Raw genomic sequence first — 16,365 nt, 5'->3', positions numbered from 1 at the left:
TTATCGTAAATATGTACTACTAGGTTTTATGAATGACGAAGGTGGAGTTCAGATTGAAATTCCATATTCCCAATAACGGTAATAGATGTCAAAATTTCAAGCAGAAACTACAAAAGTATCGGGTTGACAAAGCAATATCGATAGACAATTAAAGAAGGCTTTCATGCCGAAGTTTTTGTCGTCAAAATTATGTATTCTCGGAGTTAGGGCTGGAATGTGAGTTGAGATTTCCATCAGCCAGCGTCGTAGCCCAAATGTGTATCATGAGACCGCATAACAACATTTACAGGGTTCATAGGAGTTATAAATCATGGTGTGTATTTTTCCTTATTTGCACGGTACTGGCACGGTCATAAAAAAAATAATATTTCTTCGATCGTCTGTTGCGCAAAACAACCAGCGAGGAATTTGGGAGTCTCTGGTGACACCTAATGTGTGCTCAATAAGTTCATTTCGGTTCGGGAAGTGTAAGGATCGGTTTGCGGGTTCGCTGTTTCATTGATTTGGCCATTTTTAATAAACTTGTTCCTCTAATTATTTTTAACGTGGCGCGTGTATCATGGGTAAAAAGAATAAAATGTTTTGTAAAAAAAATAGTAGCAAATAAAACCAACAGATAAATCTAGTTTATGCATCGATAGGGATCATAACAGCATAATAAAAGCAGGGGCAACTCTTAAATGCGGGTAACGGGAACTACGGTACGGGAAATGCACTAAATCAAATTGTCTTGTTTTCTATTTTTCTGTAAAACTCAGGTTTTTGGGTGTTGTATTTAATTCGAACTGTTGCAAATGAATATATAGTAAATAAGCAACTGAGAATATATTGCTACATATTTTATTTATCGCTGGAATTTCTCAAAAATTTACTCATTTGTATCATCCTATTATGCTTTTTTCATAAATGCTCTGAATGGTATCTCGTTTTGTTATTCAGTGGTAATTGTCTGACTAATATTTGATTTCGGTGGGTCCTTTGCACTGTTAGGAATATTCTTAGACATATGACAGTATGAAGAATTTAGTTGTTTGAAGGAGTTTTCTCGTATCTTCTTTGTGATCATACAACCGATAAACTTTATTTTTTCCTGGTTGCCAAAAATGTGAAGTAAAATTATTTTATGAATTGTTAAATTATAAAGATGATGTTATAATATAAGTGATAATATTTCAAATACTTTTTTTGGTATTCAATCCAAACATTTGAGTTTTTCTGAAAAAAAAAAGGGTATCTATAATTATAAAGTGTGAAAATATTAAAATCAGTACTGTATTTAGTCATCTGAAGTTTAATTTATGATTTGGTTGAAATTGGGTTATTTTCATGCCAAAATCTAACTTGTTTGCAGTTTTTATGTGCTTTGAATTAGTTTTGTTCTATCGTTAATTGTGCAACTTTACAGGAGCATGAAATCTGCCTCTGCTGTATTTTTATTCAATATTGCGTATTTCTAAATCTAATATGAATAAATAAACTGGAGAAATAAATACAGCAGTGATGGAATCCATAAAAATGGTTTTTGCCGATAATGTACTCATTGGCCTTGTTTTCAGTAATATCATGAATATTGGTTACTGTAGTGAAAATATTTTGAATAGCCCAATCATGCAAGTGCAGTTTCAAGTATTTTGTGGCGTCTAGAGCTGCCGCAAAATCATGGCAGGATTTCTACACCATGACCGCTATGACCAAACCCACGGCGACTGACATTTTAGCTGCCACAAACCAATAGTGAGCTGCCGTGGTTACGGCAGCAAATCGAATACCACCAATTTTGCTGTCGTAACCACGGCATGTCGGCTGTGATAGCAGGGCTGCCCCTGGTGGTGATAAATATTGGGTAAGGTTGGGTAAGCTTTTCTTATGAATACAGTTTTGATGTATTTGGGGTTATTATGTTTAGGTTTAAGTAGATATAATTTCGCATGATAAACTAAAATATTGTACATGACTTTGTAAATATACTGGTAATAGCGCGATAAAACCATGGCAATAGACGCCGCGGTATGTTCGTGGCAGGAGCTGCCATGAAGTCTGTGAAGTGGTAAGTGCCTTAGTTACTTACAACATTATTATTAGTTTAGACATAGCCATTTTCAAATGGTTGAATATTATAAATGTTTCAATGCACTTATGTTATTCAAATACTTTTACTGATTTATGTTTATATATGAAAATTATTGATGATACCAATGTCTTGTATTATATGTTATACACCAAAATTCTAAAACTTTTGAATTATATTAATATTATTAAATGATTCAATTTTTCTTATCCACATGATTCACAAATTTTTGTTGCTATATATTTTTTCCATTCTTCATTTGGTCGCCATAAAACTTTTATAGCATCAATAAAATGAAGGAATTTTTAATAGCATTCTCTAGCTATTGGTAAATTTCACCTTAAGCTTCGCCCTTTTTTATCTATCTAGAACGACAATACATACTCGAATGAACATGACATCGTTATGTATGTTGGTATGTGCCCAGAAACAACAATAAAACTTTTTCTGCATATTTGCTAACAATGTATTATGCAAATATTTATTGACCAGTAAAGCCGGTACAGAATGCTGCTAGAATGAACGAACAGCTTATGATGCTGACTATTAATAATGGCGGTGCAGTCAATAGGCTCTGTTAGAATATAATGATGTATAAAACCAGGGATAGCCCAAAGCTAATATGTTATATGTTAATATATTATGTTAATAAATCCGGGAGAATCTTGAATGTTTGAAAATATTCTAAATTTTTTGTCAATGAAATTTTGAAATGCCTATCTATACGCAGTAATAGAGATTGAATTAGATTGTGCAGAAAAATGACAGGACAAAAATGGTAATTATCGGACATGAAGTGTACGGATATGTGTATGGGTCGTTTTGTTATTATGTTGTTCATGTTCATTTCTTGGTTAGTAATTTTTCTTGTCATGAAAAAATAACTTTTCTCATTAACTACTGGACCCATTGCTTTCAGAGATTGTATTTTTTTTCTAGTAGGCTATTATATTTATTTATTTAAAAAATTTCTGTGGTCTTTATGAGAGTCGGTTTACGTATCAAAATTGAAAATTGCGCAATTTGTGGCGATTCCACGTTCGCGTTAGTTCTGGTGGTCAGGTGAAGTCATGAAGACTGCGGTACCATTTTTTCTTGAATTAAGAATTGAGTAAAATGTGTTTAAGTTTGACCACATGATCTCAAACCATATAACTTTGATTTTTCAAATGAGAGTAATTTGAAATTTTTTTTATTTGTCGAATTTATGATATTGAGTATTAAAATTTTTTAAATGGGTATATTCAAGTAGTCAATTAGCTTAGTTTCTCACTAGTATTAACATATGTAGAGACATCGTATATTCCAACTTAGGAATTTGCAATTTGATGAAACAGTTCTAAACAGGATTTTGTTTATATCCATTTATGATTTAGGTGTATGGTTTAGAGGGTTTGGTTTAGTACGGTAGGTGAGATAGCGAATATCAAATATGGCTGAACGGGATAGTGGAGAAGAAGATGGACGTGGTATGCAGCAAAGTAAGTAGTTTTTAAAATATTACGGGTGGAAATAGAGACATTTTTTAAATATAATTCTGCTTATATTCAATCAAAGATAAAAATGCTTTTCAAATTTATGCGTGTTATAAATGCAAATTTAAGTGTCTAATTAGCCTACTACATCAGTTATAACTTATTTGGAATATACATATTGGAATGAAAATATTTTCAAATTTAATATTACTACCCCAAATATAACCTATTTGGAATGTACTCGGTTTGTTTCGGACTTATTTTACATAAACAGTTGTTTATTAATAAACATAAGAAGTTTAATGACAACCACTGATCGTTTCATAAAATTGGTTTTCATATTAGGAGGATATGGTCATCGTCAGCAGATGGACACAGAGGAGCTTGCATCCAAAATGGTTTTGATACAGAACAAGCGTTTCTATCTGGATGTGAAGAAAAACAACAGAGGACGTTTCATCAAAATTGCTGAGGTAGATCCATGACTATTGATATTCTAAACCAGTAGTTGTCAACATGTGGTATAGAAGCTTTTCAAGTGGTACGCGAGTAGCTTTGAATTATTGCAACAGTTAGCATTTTTTAGTTGGCTAACATATGGCGGCAAGAACCACTGTTCCAAAGCAATGTTTTGAGAATTAGATATACAAAGTTTCACATTGTCATGATATCTATAACTGTCACAAGTATCAGTGTGAATTCAAATGCATTTAGATAATCGAATTTTCAAATTAATTGGGGGGGAAATGTTTTTAATATTCCAATTTACTCTACTTTCTTGAATTTGTTGTGTAAAGGGACTGAAACTTATGGGCAGAGGGTATATTCACTTGGCTAATACAGACAGTCTCGAACTTATAATAGAACTAAAATAAGGAAAATCGGAATGAAGTTATGGCTTAACCCTAACCTGGTACACACACTAAGGGAGTACCAGTTCATAATGATTCAGTTACAGAATATATAGAAAAAAATTGGAATAAATTTTTTTAGCAACTATTCATCTATGAACTAGACCAGATCTCCACAAGCCCAATTAAAATGGTGTGCTCCTTGAGATTGATAGCGTAATATTACACTATATAATCTACATGCCAGATCAGTCTATTCCAGTTTAAGTCGTATTTTGTACATGCCTTATCACTGATGACGTCAACACATAGATTATTTTCTTAAATTGTTGTTTTAATGTTGGGTGGTTGTTACTGATAAATTGATTTTCTTCAAACTAATAGACCAACCAAATTCAAATTTTCTGTTTTCAAAGATAAAAAAAAATCATTCATAGTCTTTTACTTTTGTTTATTTAATTTTTTATTCCAAATTTTCCCTAGTACAACAGGTCATAATATTTCAACTTAATTTTGCTGACTTTTTATACAAGGCACACGTTCCGGGAAAATTCTTTCAACATTTTGCTGGAATTTCGTTAACATTGCAGTGACCATAATAGTCATTTGATTTCCGTGTCTTTATATTTGTGCATTGCACAAATGGATGGAAATAGCATTGCAATTTATAAGAATATTTTTTAGGTGACTCCTGGTGGAAACAAAAACAGATTAACTTTGTCAATGCCGATAGCAACAGAGTTCAGAAATCTTCTTGGAGATTTTATTGAGCATTATGCTCAACTTGGACCTACTGATCCAGACCATCTGCAGCAGGTAGCAATTTCATCTATCTGCATTATCAGTGATTTGCATTGAACACAGAACAATGGTCAATAATATCGTCTTATTGAACTAATTTAAGCTGGTCTTCATAACGATGCATCACAATAATTGATTTCCTAACTATTTTGCAAGAGGGAATCTAATACAGTTTTGTAATCATCGCAGCAGATATCAATTATGCGTATCTCTTAACTCTCATTTTTAACATAGTTTTCATTTTATTTGTTGGATTATTTTGTAAATAGCAGGGTTATTTATGATCTGTGTCAGTTGTAAATTTTCTTCAAATTCATCACCCTACAATGATCAACATGAAAGTACTTAATTAGCTCTATACTTTTTTACCAACATTTTTATTTAAATTTACAGGAAGATATAAATAAACCCTTGAAAACTGAGCGAATTATTCGTGAAAACAAGAGGTACTTTCTGGATCTGAAAGAGAATAAAAGGGGACGTTACCTTAGAGTTCGGTAAGTTGTCGTTGTATATCTTATTAAAGACAACTGTTTGCCTCACAATATAAAACTTTCATTAATCATGATCTGAGTGTTTTATTCTAGTATCTATAATGGACAAAAATGGTTCCTATATGAGTTAAGCAAATAAGAGTCAATAGATGTTCTTGTTTAAAAATGATAACATTTGAGATAAGTCTATTTGACGATATAAAACTTCACAAAAATTAGGCCCAGGTGTTTGCTTTGCACTGCAATAATTTGGATAAAAAACTTACGATATACATTAGGTGGTTTTGCCGCCTAGTTGTTGTACTCTATCGTGAACATGTTTTTACTGAAATTTCATGTGGTTTGCTACTTCATTTTTCTTCTTTCACTATTATTTCGGCCTTTTACAGTAATCTGTATATAATTTTCCCTTGTTATTACGGTTGTCAAGTTTTAGTGATGATATCATGGCATGGATATCACACCCACTCAAATTTGCCTCCTATTAATTGGGTTTTACATTTCAACATATGATAAATGTTAACCAAATAAAATTTGCTTCCAGATAATAACAAAAACAAACAATAAATATGCTATCAAAGTCCCTCATGTAAAAATACTCCAATATTATATTCAAATATATTGATTATATTTTTCAATGATATGTTTTTTATTTTTATTTATATATTTCAGGCAACAACAGGCATTTGGAATGATGGGTCCTGGACAGCATCAACCACCTCCGCAGATTGCTTTGCCAGCTCAAGGTCTGTAGGTTTAAGTTTTTTAAAAGACTATGCCATGCATTGTTAAACATGTAAAACCCATTCAAATTCAATGACCATGCATGAGTTTGAAAAAAACTTTGGCTCTGTATGATGTATAAATAGACCAACATTACAGAAGTCCTTTTTTTTTAAACTGCTTTTTTTCAAGAATTCCTTATTTTCAAAGGGAGATCACTAATTTGACACATATGCATTTAGCATAATTTGTGTTGTGATATGTCACAAAAGAATTATTAAATATTCTCATACAGTTTTGAGTTACATATTACCTGCTTTATGCTGAATGGAATTTCAAATGACAGATTTTAAAAATGTCATTTTCAACAATTTAGATAGTTGGATTATTTTGATTTTTTTGTTACTATTTAATCAGTAATTTTAAACTTGTTTTAATTTTCATCAAATAAGAATATCATGTTTTTACAGAAAAATATATCTATTTCAATTACCAGTATACAATTTCAAAATTATTTACTGGCTATTTTTGAAAATCTAAATTTAAACAATATCATTACTCATCTTTTATTGTTCTGTAACTCTGGCAGTTTTGACAACTATATTGTTTTATCGATTATTTTTCAAAAAATATTGATTATCATCACTACACAGAGTTGGCCATGTATGTGTATAATGAAATAAAAATTAAAAAAAATTCTTTTCATTAATAAACTACTAACTAGTAAGTTTCATGTGTAAAAATCAAAATGAAATCAAGTAGAACCTATTCATTGATGATATTAATAGAGGCCTCACAATCCATTGACCAACAATCGCTTTGAGACATGCTAGCCATTACTTTCATGCGGTGATATATTTATCACCATATAAATTACGTTCGGTCCTTAGAGACTTAATTCGTAAGGGTTGTATGTGGCCGATATCCAGACGTATTTCTCATTACGCGTCACCTGTTAGCAAGTAAGATTATATATATTTAAAAGGTTTCTTTCTGTTTTGAATTGACTTATTCAATTTCACAAACCAACAGATTTGGTTTCGTTTAACTTTTGACTGATCAGACTATTTCTTATCATAAAAATATGTAGTAAAATTTGCATATGTGGAATTGCGGCGGTCAGAAAATTTTGAATATTTATTGAGTTTGAGTTGGAATTATGATTAATCGAATTTGTTTATCTTTTATGTGTCATTATCAAGAAAATATAAGTGTGTTCTTCTCACCATTCATGTTAGGAACATGTTACATAATATTGCTTCTAAGTAATTCTCTTCTATCAAGTCCATGCATCTGAAACGAATAATTGGCTTTTTCCATACCCGACATGAACTGGTAACCAGGCAAGAGGCTGTGGTTCATCATATATATGATTAAGCAAAATTTGTCAATAATGGCCAGTTTTGTGTAGAAACAACTGAAAATAATGTTATCTGTTTGATTGAAAAATTGCTTAGTTGATCAGAGTTGGTTAGAAAATTGGTTCGTGTCCTAATTATTGCACAAAAAGTATTTTCCAATTGACATGAATTACATTGTAACAAGCATATTATCAAATGCAGTGTGTGGTTGATGTACACAATATTATACCCAGACTGAATGTGGAGGTTTACTGATTCTTGGTTGGTTCAAAAAGTAAGTCGCCAGAAAAATCTGTAACCAAATGTGGTCATCTTGTATTGTAACAACATCACGAATAAACTTATTTGTTTTATTCTTGAGTTTGAACTTTTTGAATAGTCACAGTGATACAAACCACACTATATTTACATGACGCGCTATCGTTATATATTGAGAGTACTTATAGTGTGCCGGCAACCGGCACTTGACGTACGTAAACAATCACTCAGTAGTAATCAATACCAATATAATATACAAAAGAATGGTGCAATCTTTTGATTCTAAATTCAAAATTTTGCAACTTTGTACGACCATATTCCCTATATGATATTAGAATATATAATGGTATTATATATGCTGTTATAAATCATCCATTAATATAAAAAAAAAATTTCAGAATTCGCTTAATTGAAAGTCCTTTTTTTTGTAAAACTCAAACCATAATTTGACTAAAATTTTACCAAGTTATATTATGTATCATGATTTATCATGGACTATATCGAAATAGACTAGCAAAATTGTAAATACCATTGAAAAAAATGGTAGTGTCCTTTACTTTTTATGATAAGTATTTCCATCTCCATCCCACAACACAGCAGAACCCTTATTCTATGGAAATTTTCACAAAGCATTGTAACATGCACTCACTCAGAAGTAATAGAGATTTATTTCTGAGCGAAGTTGAGACGACCACTGTTTAGACCAGCTTCCCTCAAACTGTGTTCCGCGGAATACTGCTGTTCCGCAAGCTTCGTTGGAGTGTTCTGCAGAACAGAGATCGAAATTACAACAAATCAGTCTCCATGGCGATCTCGACCACACTTCGGCGACTCTGGGTCGTAAATTTGTCTCCCAATCCCAACTGTCGACAAACAGACGGATAGGCCTCGTGCCAGACTGAAAAGTATAACATTTTCGATAAACCCCTTCAATATCGTTAATCGTCGGCCTAATTATTTAATTGTAAGGTTTACGGCAAACTTTTTATTTTTACCATAGGCTACTATTTTTGAACCACCCACCAATTTCACCTTCTAATTTTTTGGGCTTCGTGCAGCGAGATAAAAAACGTAGGTGTTCCAGGGCAAAAAAAAAAAAATTAAGAAACGCTGGTTTAGACTGTTAATGAAGGCTGATGCTTCCAGTCAATTCTTTTCAGATTTTTATTGACCTTTGCCACTGCCTAATTTTTTTACATTCCCGGTTTTTTTCGTAGTGTAGTTTCTATGATGGCTCCAACAGCAACAGTCTGTCGCATGTTACTGTAATGCAGAGAGCTGATTAAACTGGGAAGAATAATATTGTTGAATTGTGTTTTAGTAAATACTGATTGACGAGAGACTCGGCATTATGCTTCACAGGGTAATTATGTTTTATAATACATATTTCAGGTATGATTGAGTTTCGTGATGCATTGACTGGTGTAATAGATGAGTATGGACAAGAAGAGGCAGACGTTGCTCCACTGCCAAGCAGTACTATGATTGGTGATCGCAGATCCAAACAAGTTAGTTAAATGTTTTCATGAGTATTGAATTCAAGTGAAATAATTTAGTAATATTGTATAAAGAAGACGTTATAGGGACCATATATCTTTCCCTACTTCTAACGGAGGTTGTTGAATTTTATGAATCAGTGTTAAATCATTTGGTAATTATGTGGATGCTATACCTATCTGATGCTGAATTAGTGAATAGTCAGTCTGGGTCAGGGATGGCCATAACCGAATATTTCACAATTTTCACTATTTTGAATAAATTCTAAGAAAATATTTTCAAATATTAAATATTGAATACATTCTAAATTGAGGGCACATTCATATGGAAAATTACTTAAACCACTATGTCTTCATGTTGATCATATCTAAGACGACACAAATATAAAAGTTCATTGTTTTCTCTGTTGTTTCTTACCAATTAAGATATCGTATGTTTTGTTCTACCTGTCTGACAGCGAAAAATCTCTTATTTTTTCAACATAAATGTTCTATATAAATTATATTTACTATATTGAATTTTGAATGTATTTGATTCGTTCTAAACATCCCTGCTCTGGGTTTAAAGGTTATTATTTTTTGTTGTACCTATTAGAAGTCCAACCGACCCAGAAACCTAAAATCCAGTTTAAGGCAAAGTTCCATCATATTTATGGTAGAAAGGGATCTTTACCTCAAATATATTTGGTGAATAATTAAAAAATCGATGTATCCTCTCTTATACCTGCCATCCACCTCTACATATATGATAACTAGTTTCCTCACAGTTCAATGTTCAATGTTTTTCACAGTTCATTTTTACATTTAAAAAATGAAATTTTTCTATTACAGTATTTAGCTTGAACTTAGTTCACTCAGTTCTTATTACTTAGATTTATGCAAACGTCTGTCATTTTAATCTGTACCATTGAAAAGCATTTTCAAATTTTACTATTGATACCTCTGGCACTGAGGTGCATATAAAATATTCATTACTGTATTATACTGATATCGCTTTTCAGCCATCAATTGGCAATAAAACAAGTAATATCCATTTATATAAAGTCACCACCATTAGTAAAAACATAAGACTTATTTTTTTTATTGTGTGGCATTCATCTTTGTTTGACAAGTACTTATTGAACTGATATCTGGGATAGCAAAAATTGAATATTTCACTATTTCGAATACATTCAAAATATTTTTGAATATTGGGTTTCGAATACATTCTAAATTGAGGGCAAGTTTGTGTGAAAAATTACGTCAACCATCATGTCTGCATGTTGATAGCATCTAAACCGACACAAACATAAGATGTCTAAGTTTTCACATTTAGTTCAGTTGACAACTATTATGCAGAATTATTGAAAAAAGAATGTGTCTTAGATTTAATCTTCAAATCAGTCAAATTCAGTTTTCTTCTGAACACGTTTGTCCTATTATTACCTAATTGATGGTTCTTATTAAAAGGCAGCAGTAATTAAATTTGCTTAGGATTAGAAATGTACCCTATATTGTATTCCAATAGGGTTTCAAATAAGAATTTGCTCTGTCATGTATTTTTCTACATACCAATTTATATTTTTGAGAGTTTCAGCCAGGTAATGGAGTCAGAGTTTGCATGTTTTCACTATAGTCGGAACTGCAGTCATATTTTCAAACTTCCTGGAGTTGGGAGTCGAAATTTTGATTTGAGGCTTTTGGTGTTATTAAAAGAAGTCTGAATCTTGTCTGAAATGAAAATGATTTCCAAAGGAGTTTACATTAATGAAATTTGATTTTTTGGTTTTTTTGAGCTGTTGAGAGACTTGTTGTCAAAATTATTTTACAAGTCAGGAAACAGAGTAGAAATTTTCTGTAAAGTCTCGGTCGATGGTCAACTACTTTGACCTGATTTACATATTGTAAATTCTTTTCATATACTATTTCACCCAGACAAAATTCAAGTCCAGCACTATCTTCAAGAGGCTCTTTTAGGAGAAAAATTCCGGGGGAAATTTTCCAGACACTCATTTTCAACCTTATTCATATATATTGTCTTTCTGTCTGTTGCATAGTATGATGTTTGTCAAGCCTTACAGAAATACAATGTATTTTGTTATTTTTTGTAGTTTGTTATTTCCTACAGAGTATTACAATATCATTAATTAATGTTATATTATTAAAACTCTATTTCAGTTTTTTATGGACATTGGACAGAATCAGAGAGGTGTTTATGTTCGTGTTACTGAGCAGACACGGTATTTTAGATCAGCAATAACCAGTAAGAAATATATATTTATATTTTACAATTTTTTCACGGATTCAATAAACTACTAGATATTATGTAATTATCTAACAGGTTGATATATGAACTTATGATTCTTCTTAATACTTTAATATAAAATCAATAATCTTTTATCGAAAAATCACGAAAGCGCAATAATCACTAGAATTTGGTTATTTAGATAATCAGGTGTGCAGTTGACAAGATTGCAACTCTCCTAGAATTAAATCAACATCGAGCCAGTCACCCCATAATATACTTTCTATCTAATTTAAATAATGTTCAGCATCTGCTCATTCAGTTCATGGGCTTATCTCTGATTCTTGGTTTTAACTGAATATCTCTTCCTACATAATCATCAGATAAAACTTATCAGTCGTAACTTTTCTATTAGTCCCTGAACGTTATTGGAGCGAATTTTCGAGATTTTTTGCTGATGCTGAGGATCAGTTGAAAAATCCCTCTGCTGGTGATGCACCGTCTGGTACTGGAGATGGATCGGAAGGCGAAGAGGGGTTGGAGGTCACTGGCCAGAGAAGACGAGGATATGAATACGATGAAGATGACGAGAGCGGACAGAAGAAGGACTGATGCTGTGCATACATGTCCTATTTGAATGATAAAGGTTGTGAGTTATTTTTCGTTTTAATAAAAGATTGTTATTTTTGTCTTAAAATAGATCCCACAATGTATAAATATATTTTAGTAAGGTATATAAGTGTTCATGAAGTCTTGCATTTTTAAAATTGGGGATTTATTGATAGCTAGTCTAGTAAAGGGTTAATAAACGACTATGGGCTGGCTAAACTTTCAACTCAGACTTGACCTCCAGGATCCCAGAAAATTATATATTCAATCTCCCGGATATGTATCTAATCTATGCTGTACTATTATCTTTTTCAGATTGACTTCATCGGAAATTTGATTGACTGATTTTTGACTAAAAAATGTATGTGCGTATGTTGATCTTTTCGTCACCGTAGACATCTAGTAGAAAATCGTGGCTGTTCTGACCAAGTCTTTTCAGTTTCTGGCTTACTGTAGCGGCAGTTTTTGAAGTAGAGAGGTGTCTTTACTCATTCTATTATTATTGAATGTACTAGTAGAGGAATAGTATATAAAAAATAAAATATAACTAGTAAATATGGTACTTTTTGATTTTGGATAGCAATTTGTATATCGCTATGCTCGGTATGAATAAATGTTTTGTCATTAAGGATGTCTACTGGAAAAAATTGAATTGGTGTAAACAAATTGTTATTGTTTGACCTTAAAAATTTAATACCAGCTGATAATGCGTCATATAATTATTTTATATTAAATTTGATGTATAACATTGGCACCTACTTAATAACATATCAGATAAAATGCTTGGAAGTATTTTCAGAATCTGTAGACATCCTTTATGGCATGGTCAGAATTTGTTTTTTCTATACATCTGTCATACATGGGGTATGTATATCATTTGCATGCTCTATTATTGACTTGTGCAAGATAAAACATCATTGACTATAGGGAATTCTTTGGGTATTGGTATTTACTTTCAGGATTGTGTATTGTATTATGCTGGGTTCCCAAAATACTCAACATTTCATTATTTGTGATTTGCTGATGATATAGAGTGAAAAAACTTTATTTTAATATGGAAGATGATGGCTGACTTTTATTTCGCCATCTTAAATGTTCATTATTATTATGCCCTAACTTATTTATAATATAGAAAAAAAAACTACAAAAATATTTTTCAACAAAATGTATTTATGTACTATTTAAATTAGACAATTGTTAATATAAGATAGACAATTTGGCTGGATTTACCCCCCCCCCCTCAGAAAAAATATTTTTTTGACAACTGCCCTTCAATGCCAAACTGAAACAGCATTTTTATTTTTGAATTCGGAAACAAAATTTTTACCAGTCAGTCTTCATCAACAAATATCGCTTTTGTGTTTCATATCTTTTAGCTTTAAAGTCACTACTACTAGCTATAGATTCTATATTCAATATATGTTTTTGTGTTCTATTGGTTTGACTATATTATATTCTCAACACATGCCTGTCACATTATTATATTATGTGTGTTTATTTTATCTTATGACAATTGCTCTTTGATAATTAGCCCAAAATTTCAAATCGAGTTACACTCGCTTTTCCATCTGTGTCAAGTTCCCAATTTGTACTCTCTCATTTTTCTCATAGCCTTCGGTATATTAGATTTAGTTTTCCTTTTGCCTGCCAAATAAATTTTGTGCCATTTAGTAACAAGACAATTTTCGGAGAATTTTCGAGCAATTTAAATTTTGGCAAATTAATTTGAAAGAGTAAAAATTAAGATTTCACTGTGGTGATTGTAATTTGAAGCAAGACCCGAGATTGTACGTTCATTTAGGTAAATTCAAATAAGTTTCATTCAAAACGATCATAATTCAAAATTGAATTCAAAGTTTGTTGTTTTTTATTTAGTAAGCTACCCTGTAGTAACTCTTCATATAAAAATATTATAGGCTTAAATAAATATAAAGTTTTTTATAGATTATTAATAGGAAGCAAATTTCACAGATTTAAAAAAGAAATAAAGTTCCACGGTACTCAGAAGTTCAAATTTGAATCCCTTCCCTTAGTTCCTTCCCTAGAAGAAGATTAGGTTCTTGGTAATTACTGAAAGGGTAAAAAGAGCGGTATAGCCACCAAGAAAAATGGCGTCTAGAATAGTGTGCTTTGTAGATTGGGTTTGAAGTTAACTTCGGCTTCAGCCCTACCCAAAATCCTAGTCTTGGACAAGAGCAAAACATGGTTTTATATATACCATTGTTGGAAAGTATTTTAACCCAAAAAGTTGAAGTGATTGTTATGTCGTAATACCTGACAATTATCTCATCCCCTTTTCGCAGCAATTACAGACACTGAAATTCGAAACAAAATTTTGGTTTAATATTCAATATTTTTCAACAAAATTGATTTCTTATTAAATACAGAGTAATCTTGGGTAAAAAATTTAAAACATGAAATTTTGGAATTTTTTTAACAGATATTTAATGGCAAAAACATACCATATGAAGATTTAATATATTCCCTGCCAATTTGTTATCACACTTTATTTGAAATACATGCCATCCTCAAAGTTCCTATAGTTATATTGTAGCTTTATTATTTATTCCAATGATAATTTTTGATAAGCATCATAAGGTAATTATTCACTGCAAAGCGACACAGGTTAAATGTGAAACGCACAAGTGTCTCTGTCTTGTAATACGCAATCATTTTAACCACACTAGCCGTAATGATATATCCAGTTTGTGCTCTAATCCCCATTGTTATTATCTGTATATTACTAACTATGTATTAGTTTTGGTTTTCAATTGTGTTGGATTGTCAAAATTAATCTTGACTTTTCCTGTCTAACTTTGACAACGAATGGATTTGAAAGGTTGTTCATTTTTGAGTGGGTATTATATTTAACGATGGTATTTGCTTTGGGTTAAGGTAATGATGGTGCATGGATGCTTATGTCGGGGTAGATTTTGAAAGGTTGACAATGGTGGAGTATTTGATTTGTATTTTCTGCTATTTGTTTGTTGATGGTATTCCAGGGTTTGTTTTTTTACATGTTTGAAACTTTGGTGGAGATTTTTGAATGGTCAACTGTTAACGTTCAGCTTAGTGAATTGAGCCCGAAACAAAGATCCTGGTGCATTTCACAAACTGGCTCTGTTCGCTTGTTCATTCTTTTGCAGAGCTGTCATCTTGTGGTGTGTTTCGTTTTTTTCTAGCTCTGTATAGACTATTCTTTGTATTTTTTGTGCAAATTGTTTTTAAATTTTTATTATTTTAGCATGTAGAATAAAAAAATAATAATAAGTAATATTAATAATATTATTCAATAAAATAATAATTTCTGTATACTATACTCTCATACATAAAATATGGAACCTTGTGTGTTATTCGTGAATTATTGGTAAATAGATCAACTAGAGTTGGTCTTGTAATGTGTTATTTTTTTGTCAAATTGTCGTCCTCTGTAGTTTAATGGCTTTTCACAATTGGAATTTTTAAATAAATCTGAGCATGATTTAGTTTCTTCATTTTTGATGTTTGGAACTGGTGAGGCAGTCAATGTAGCGTGCCAGCAAAAAGAGACCGGTAAATAATAAATATATGGATTGAATATTTTATTAAGGTTAAGAGACTTTACCATTAAGCTCACTAATTTAGGTGAAGCCTATTGAGGAACTGAGCTGATACCAGGACTATTTATCCACATTGTCAAAATGCTTTCAAATTATGAATAAGAATAGTTTTGTGTACACAAATTTGGCCCTGGTGATGTTTTTATGCTCGAGTTCGAACTTTTGACTGAGCTCTCAAATTCATTTGAAAGCTCAAGATAGTACAATATAATTAAAAGGCGGGGTGGACATACTGGCTAGCTAATCCTACATCTTACCAATGACATTAAACATGTTCAATGTCATTGATCTGACTGATTACTGGTAATCGGACGAGTGGCCGTGGTTTGCCAGATGATATGTAAGCCATCTGATTGACTTTCCTCTCCTCGGGGATAAATGTAAAAATCCTATACTTTCTGAAACA

The 16,365-nt window shown here is 31.7% G+C and overlaps 1 protein-coding gene across 1 annotated transcript; it reads left to right on the top strand.

Moving 5' to 3' along the window:
- Nucleotides 1-3,445: 3,445 nt before the first annotated feature.
- LOC120347214 (transcriptional regulator protein Pur-beta-like) lies at nt 3,446-15,845 on the top strand. The gene is made up of 9 exons (XM_039417120.2): nt 3,446-3,549; nt 3,889-4,016; nt 5,079-5,210; nt 5,589-5,692; nt 6,362-6,435; nt 9,424-9,539; nt 11,685-11,769; nt 12,167-12,397; nt 12,676-15,845. The coding sequence occupies exons 1-8, from the start codon at nt 3,501-3,503 to the stop codon at nt 12,361-12,363; spliced, it is 885 nt and encodes a 294-aa protein (XP_039273054.1). The 5' UTR covers nt 3,446-3,500; the 3' UTR covers nt 12,364-12,397; nt 12,676-15,845.
- The last annotated feature ends 520 nt before the right edge of the window (nt 15,846-16,365 follow it).

The sequence above is a fragment of the Styela clava genome, chromosome 11 (genome assembly GCF_964204865.1).
Source record: "Styela clava chromosome 11, kaStyClav1.hap1.2, whole genome shotgun sequence".
NCBI lineage: Eukaryota > Metazoa > Chordata > Ascidiacea > Stolidobranchia > Styelidae > Styela > Styela clava.
The sequence above is the reverse complement of the archived record's forward strand: the minus strand, read 5'-3'. Positions and strand labels throughout refer to the sequence as shown.

What these genes read in the sequence shown, in the direction of transcription:
- LOC120347214 (XM_039417120.2), top strand. Translation starts at nt 3,501, where the DNA reads ATGGCTGAACGGGATAGTGGAGAAGAAGATGGACGTGGTATGCAGCAA. An exon ending in GGACGTTACCTTAGAGTTCG is followed by an intron (nt 5,693 to 6,361) that starts GTAAGTTGTCGT and finishes TATATATTTCAG; the next exon opens with GCAACAACAGGCATTTGGAA. An exon ending in GTGATCGCAGATCCAAACAA is followed by an intron (nt 9,540 to 11,684) that starts GTTAGTTAAATG and finishes ACTCTATTTCAG; the next exon opens with TTTTTTATGGACATTGGACA.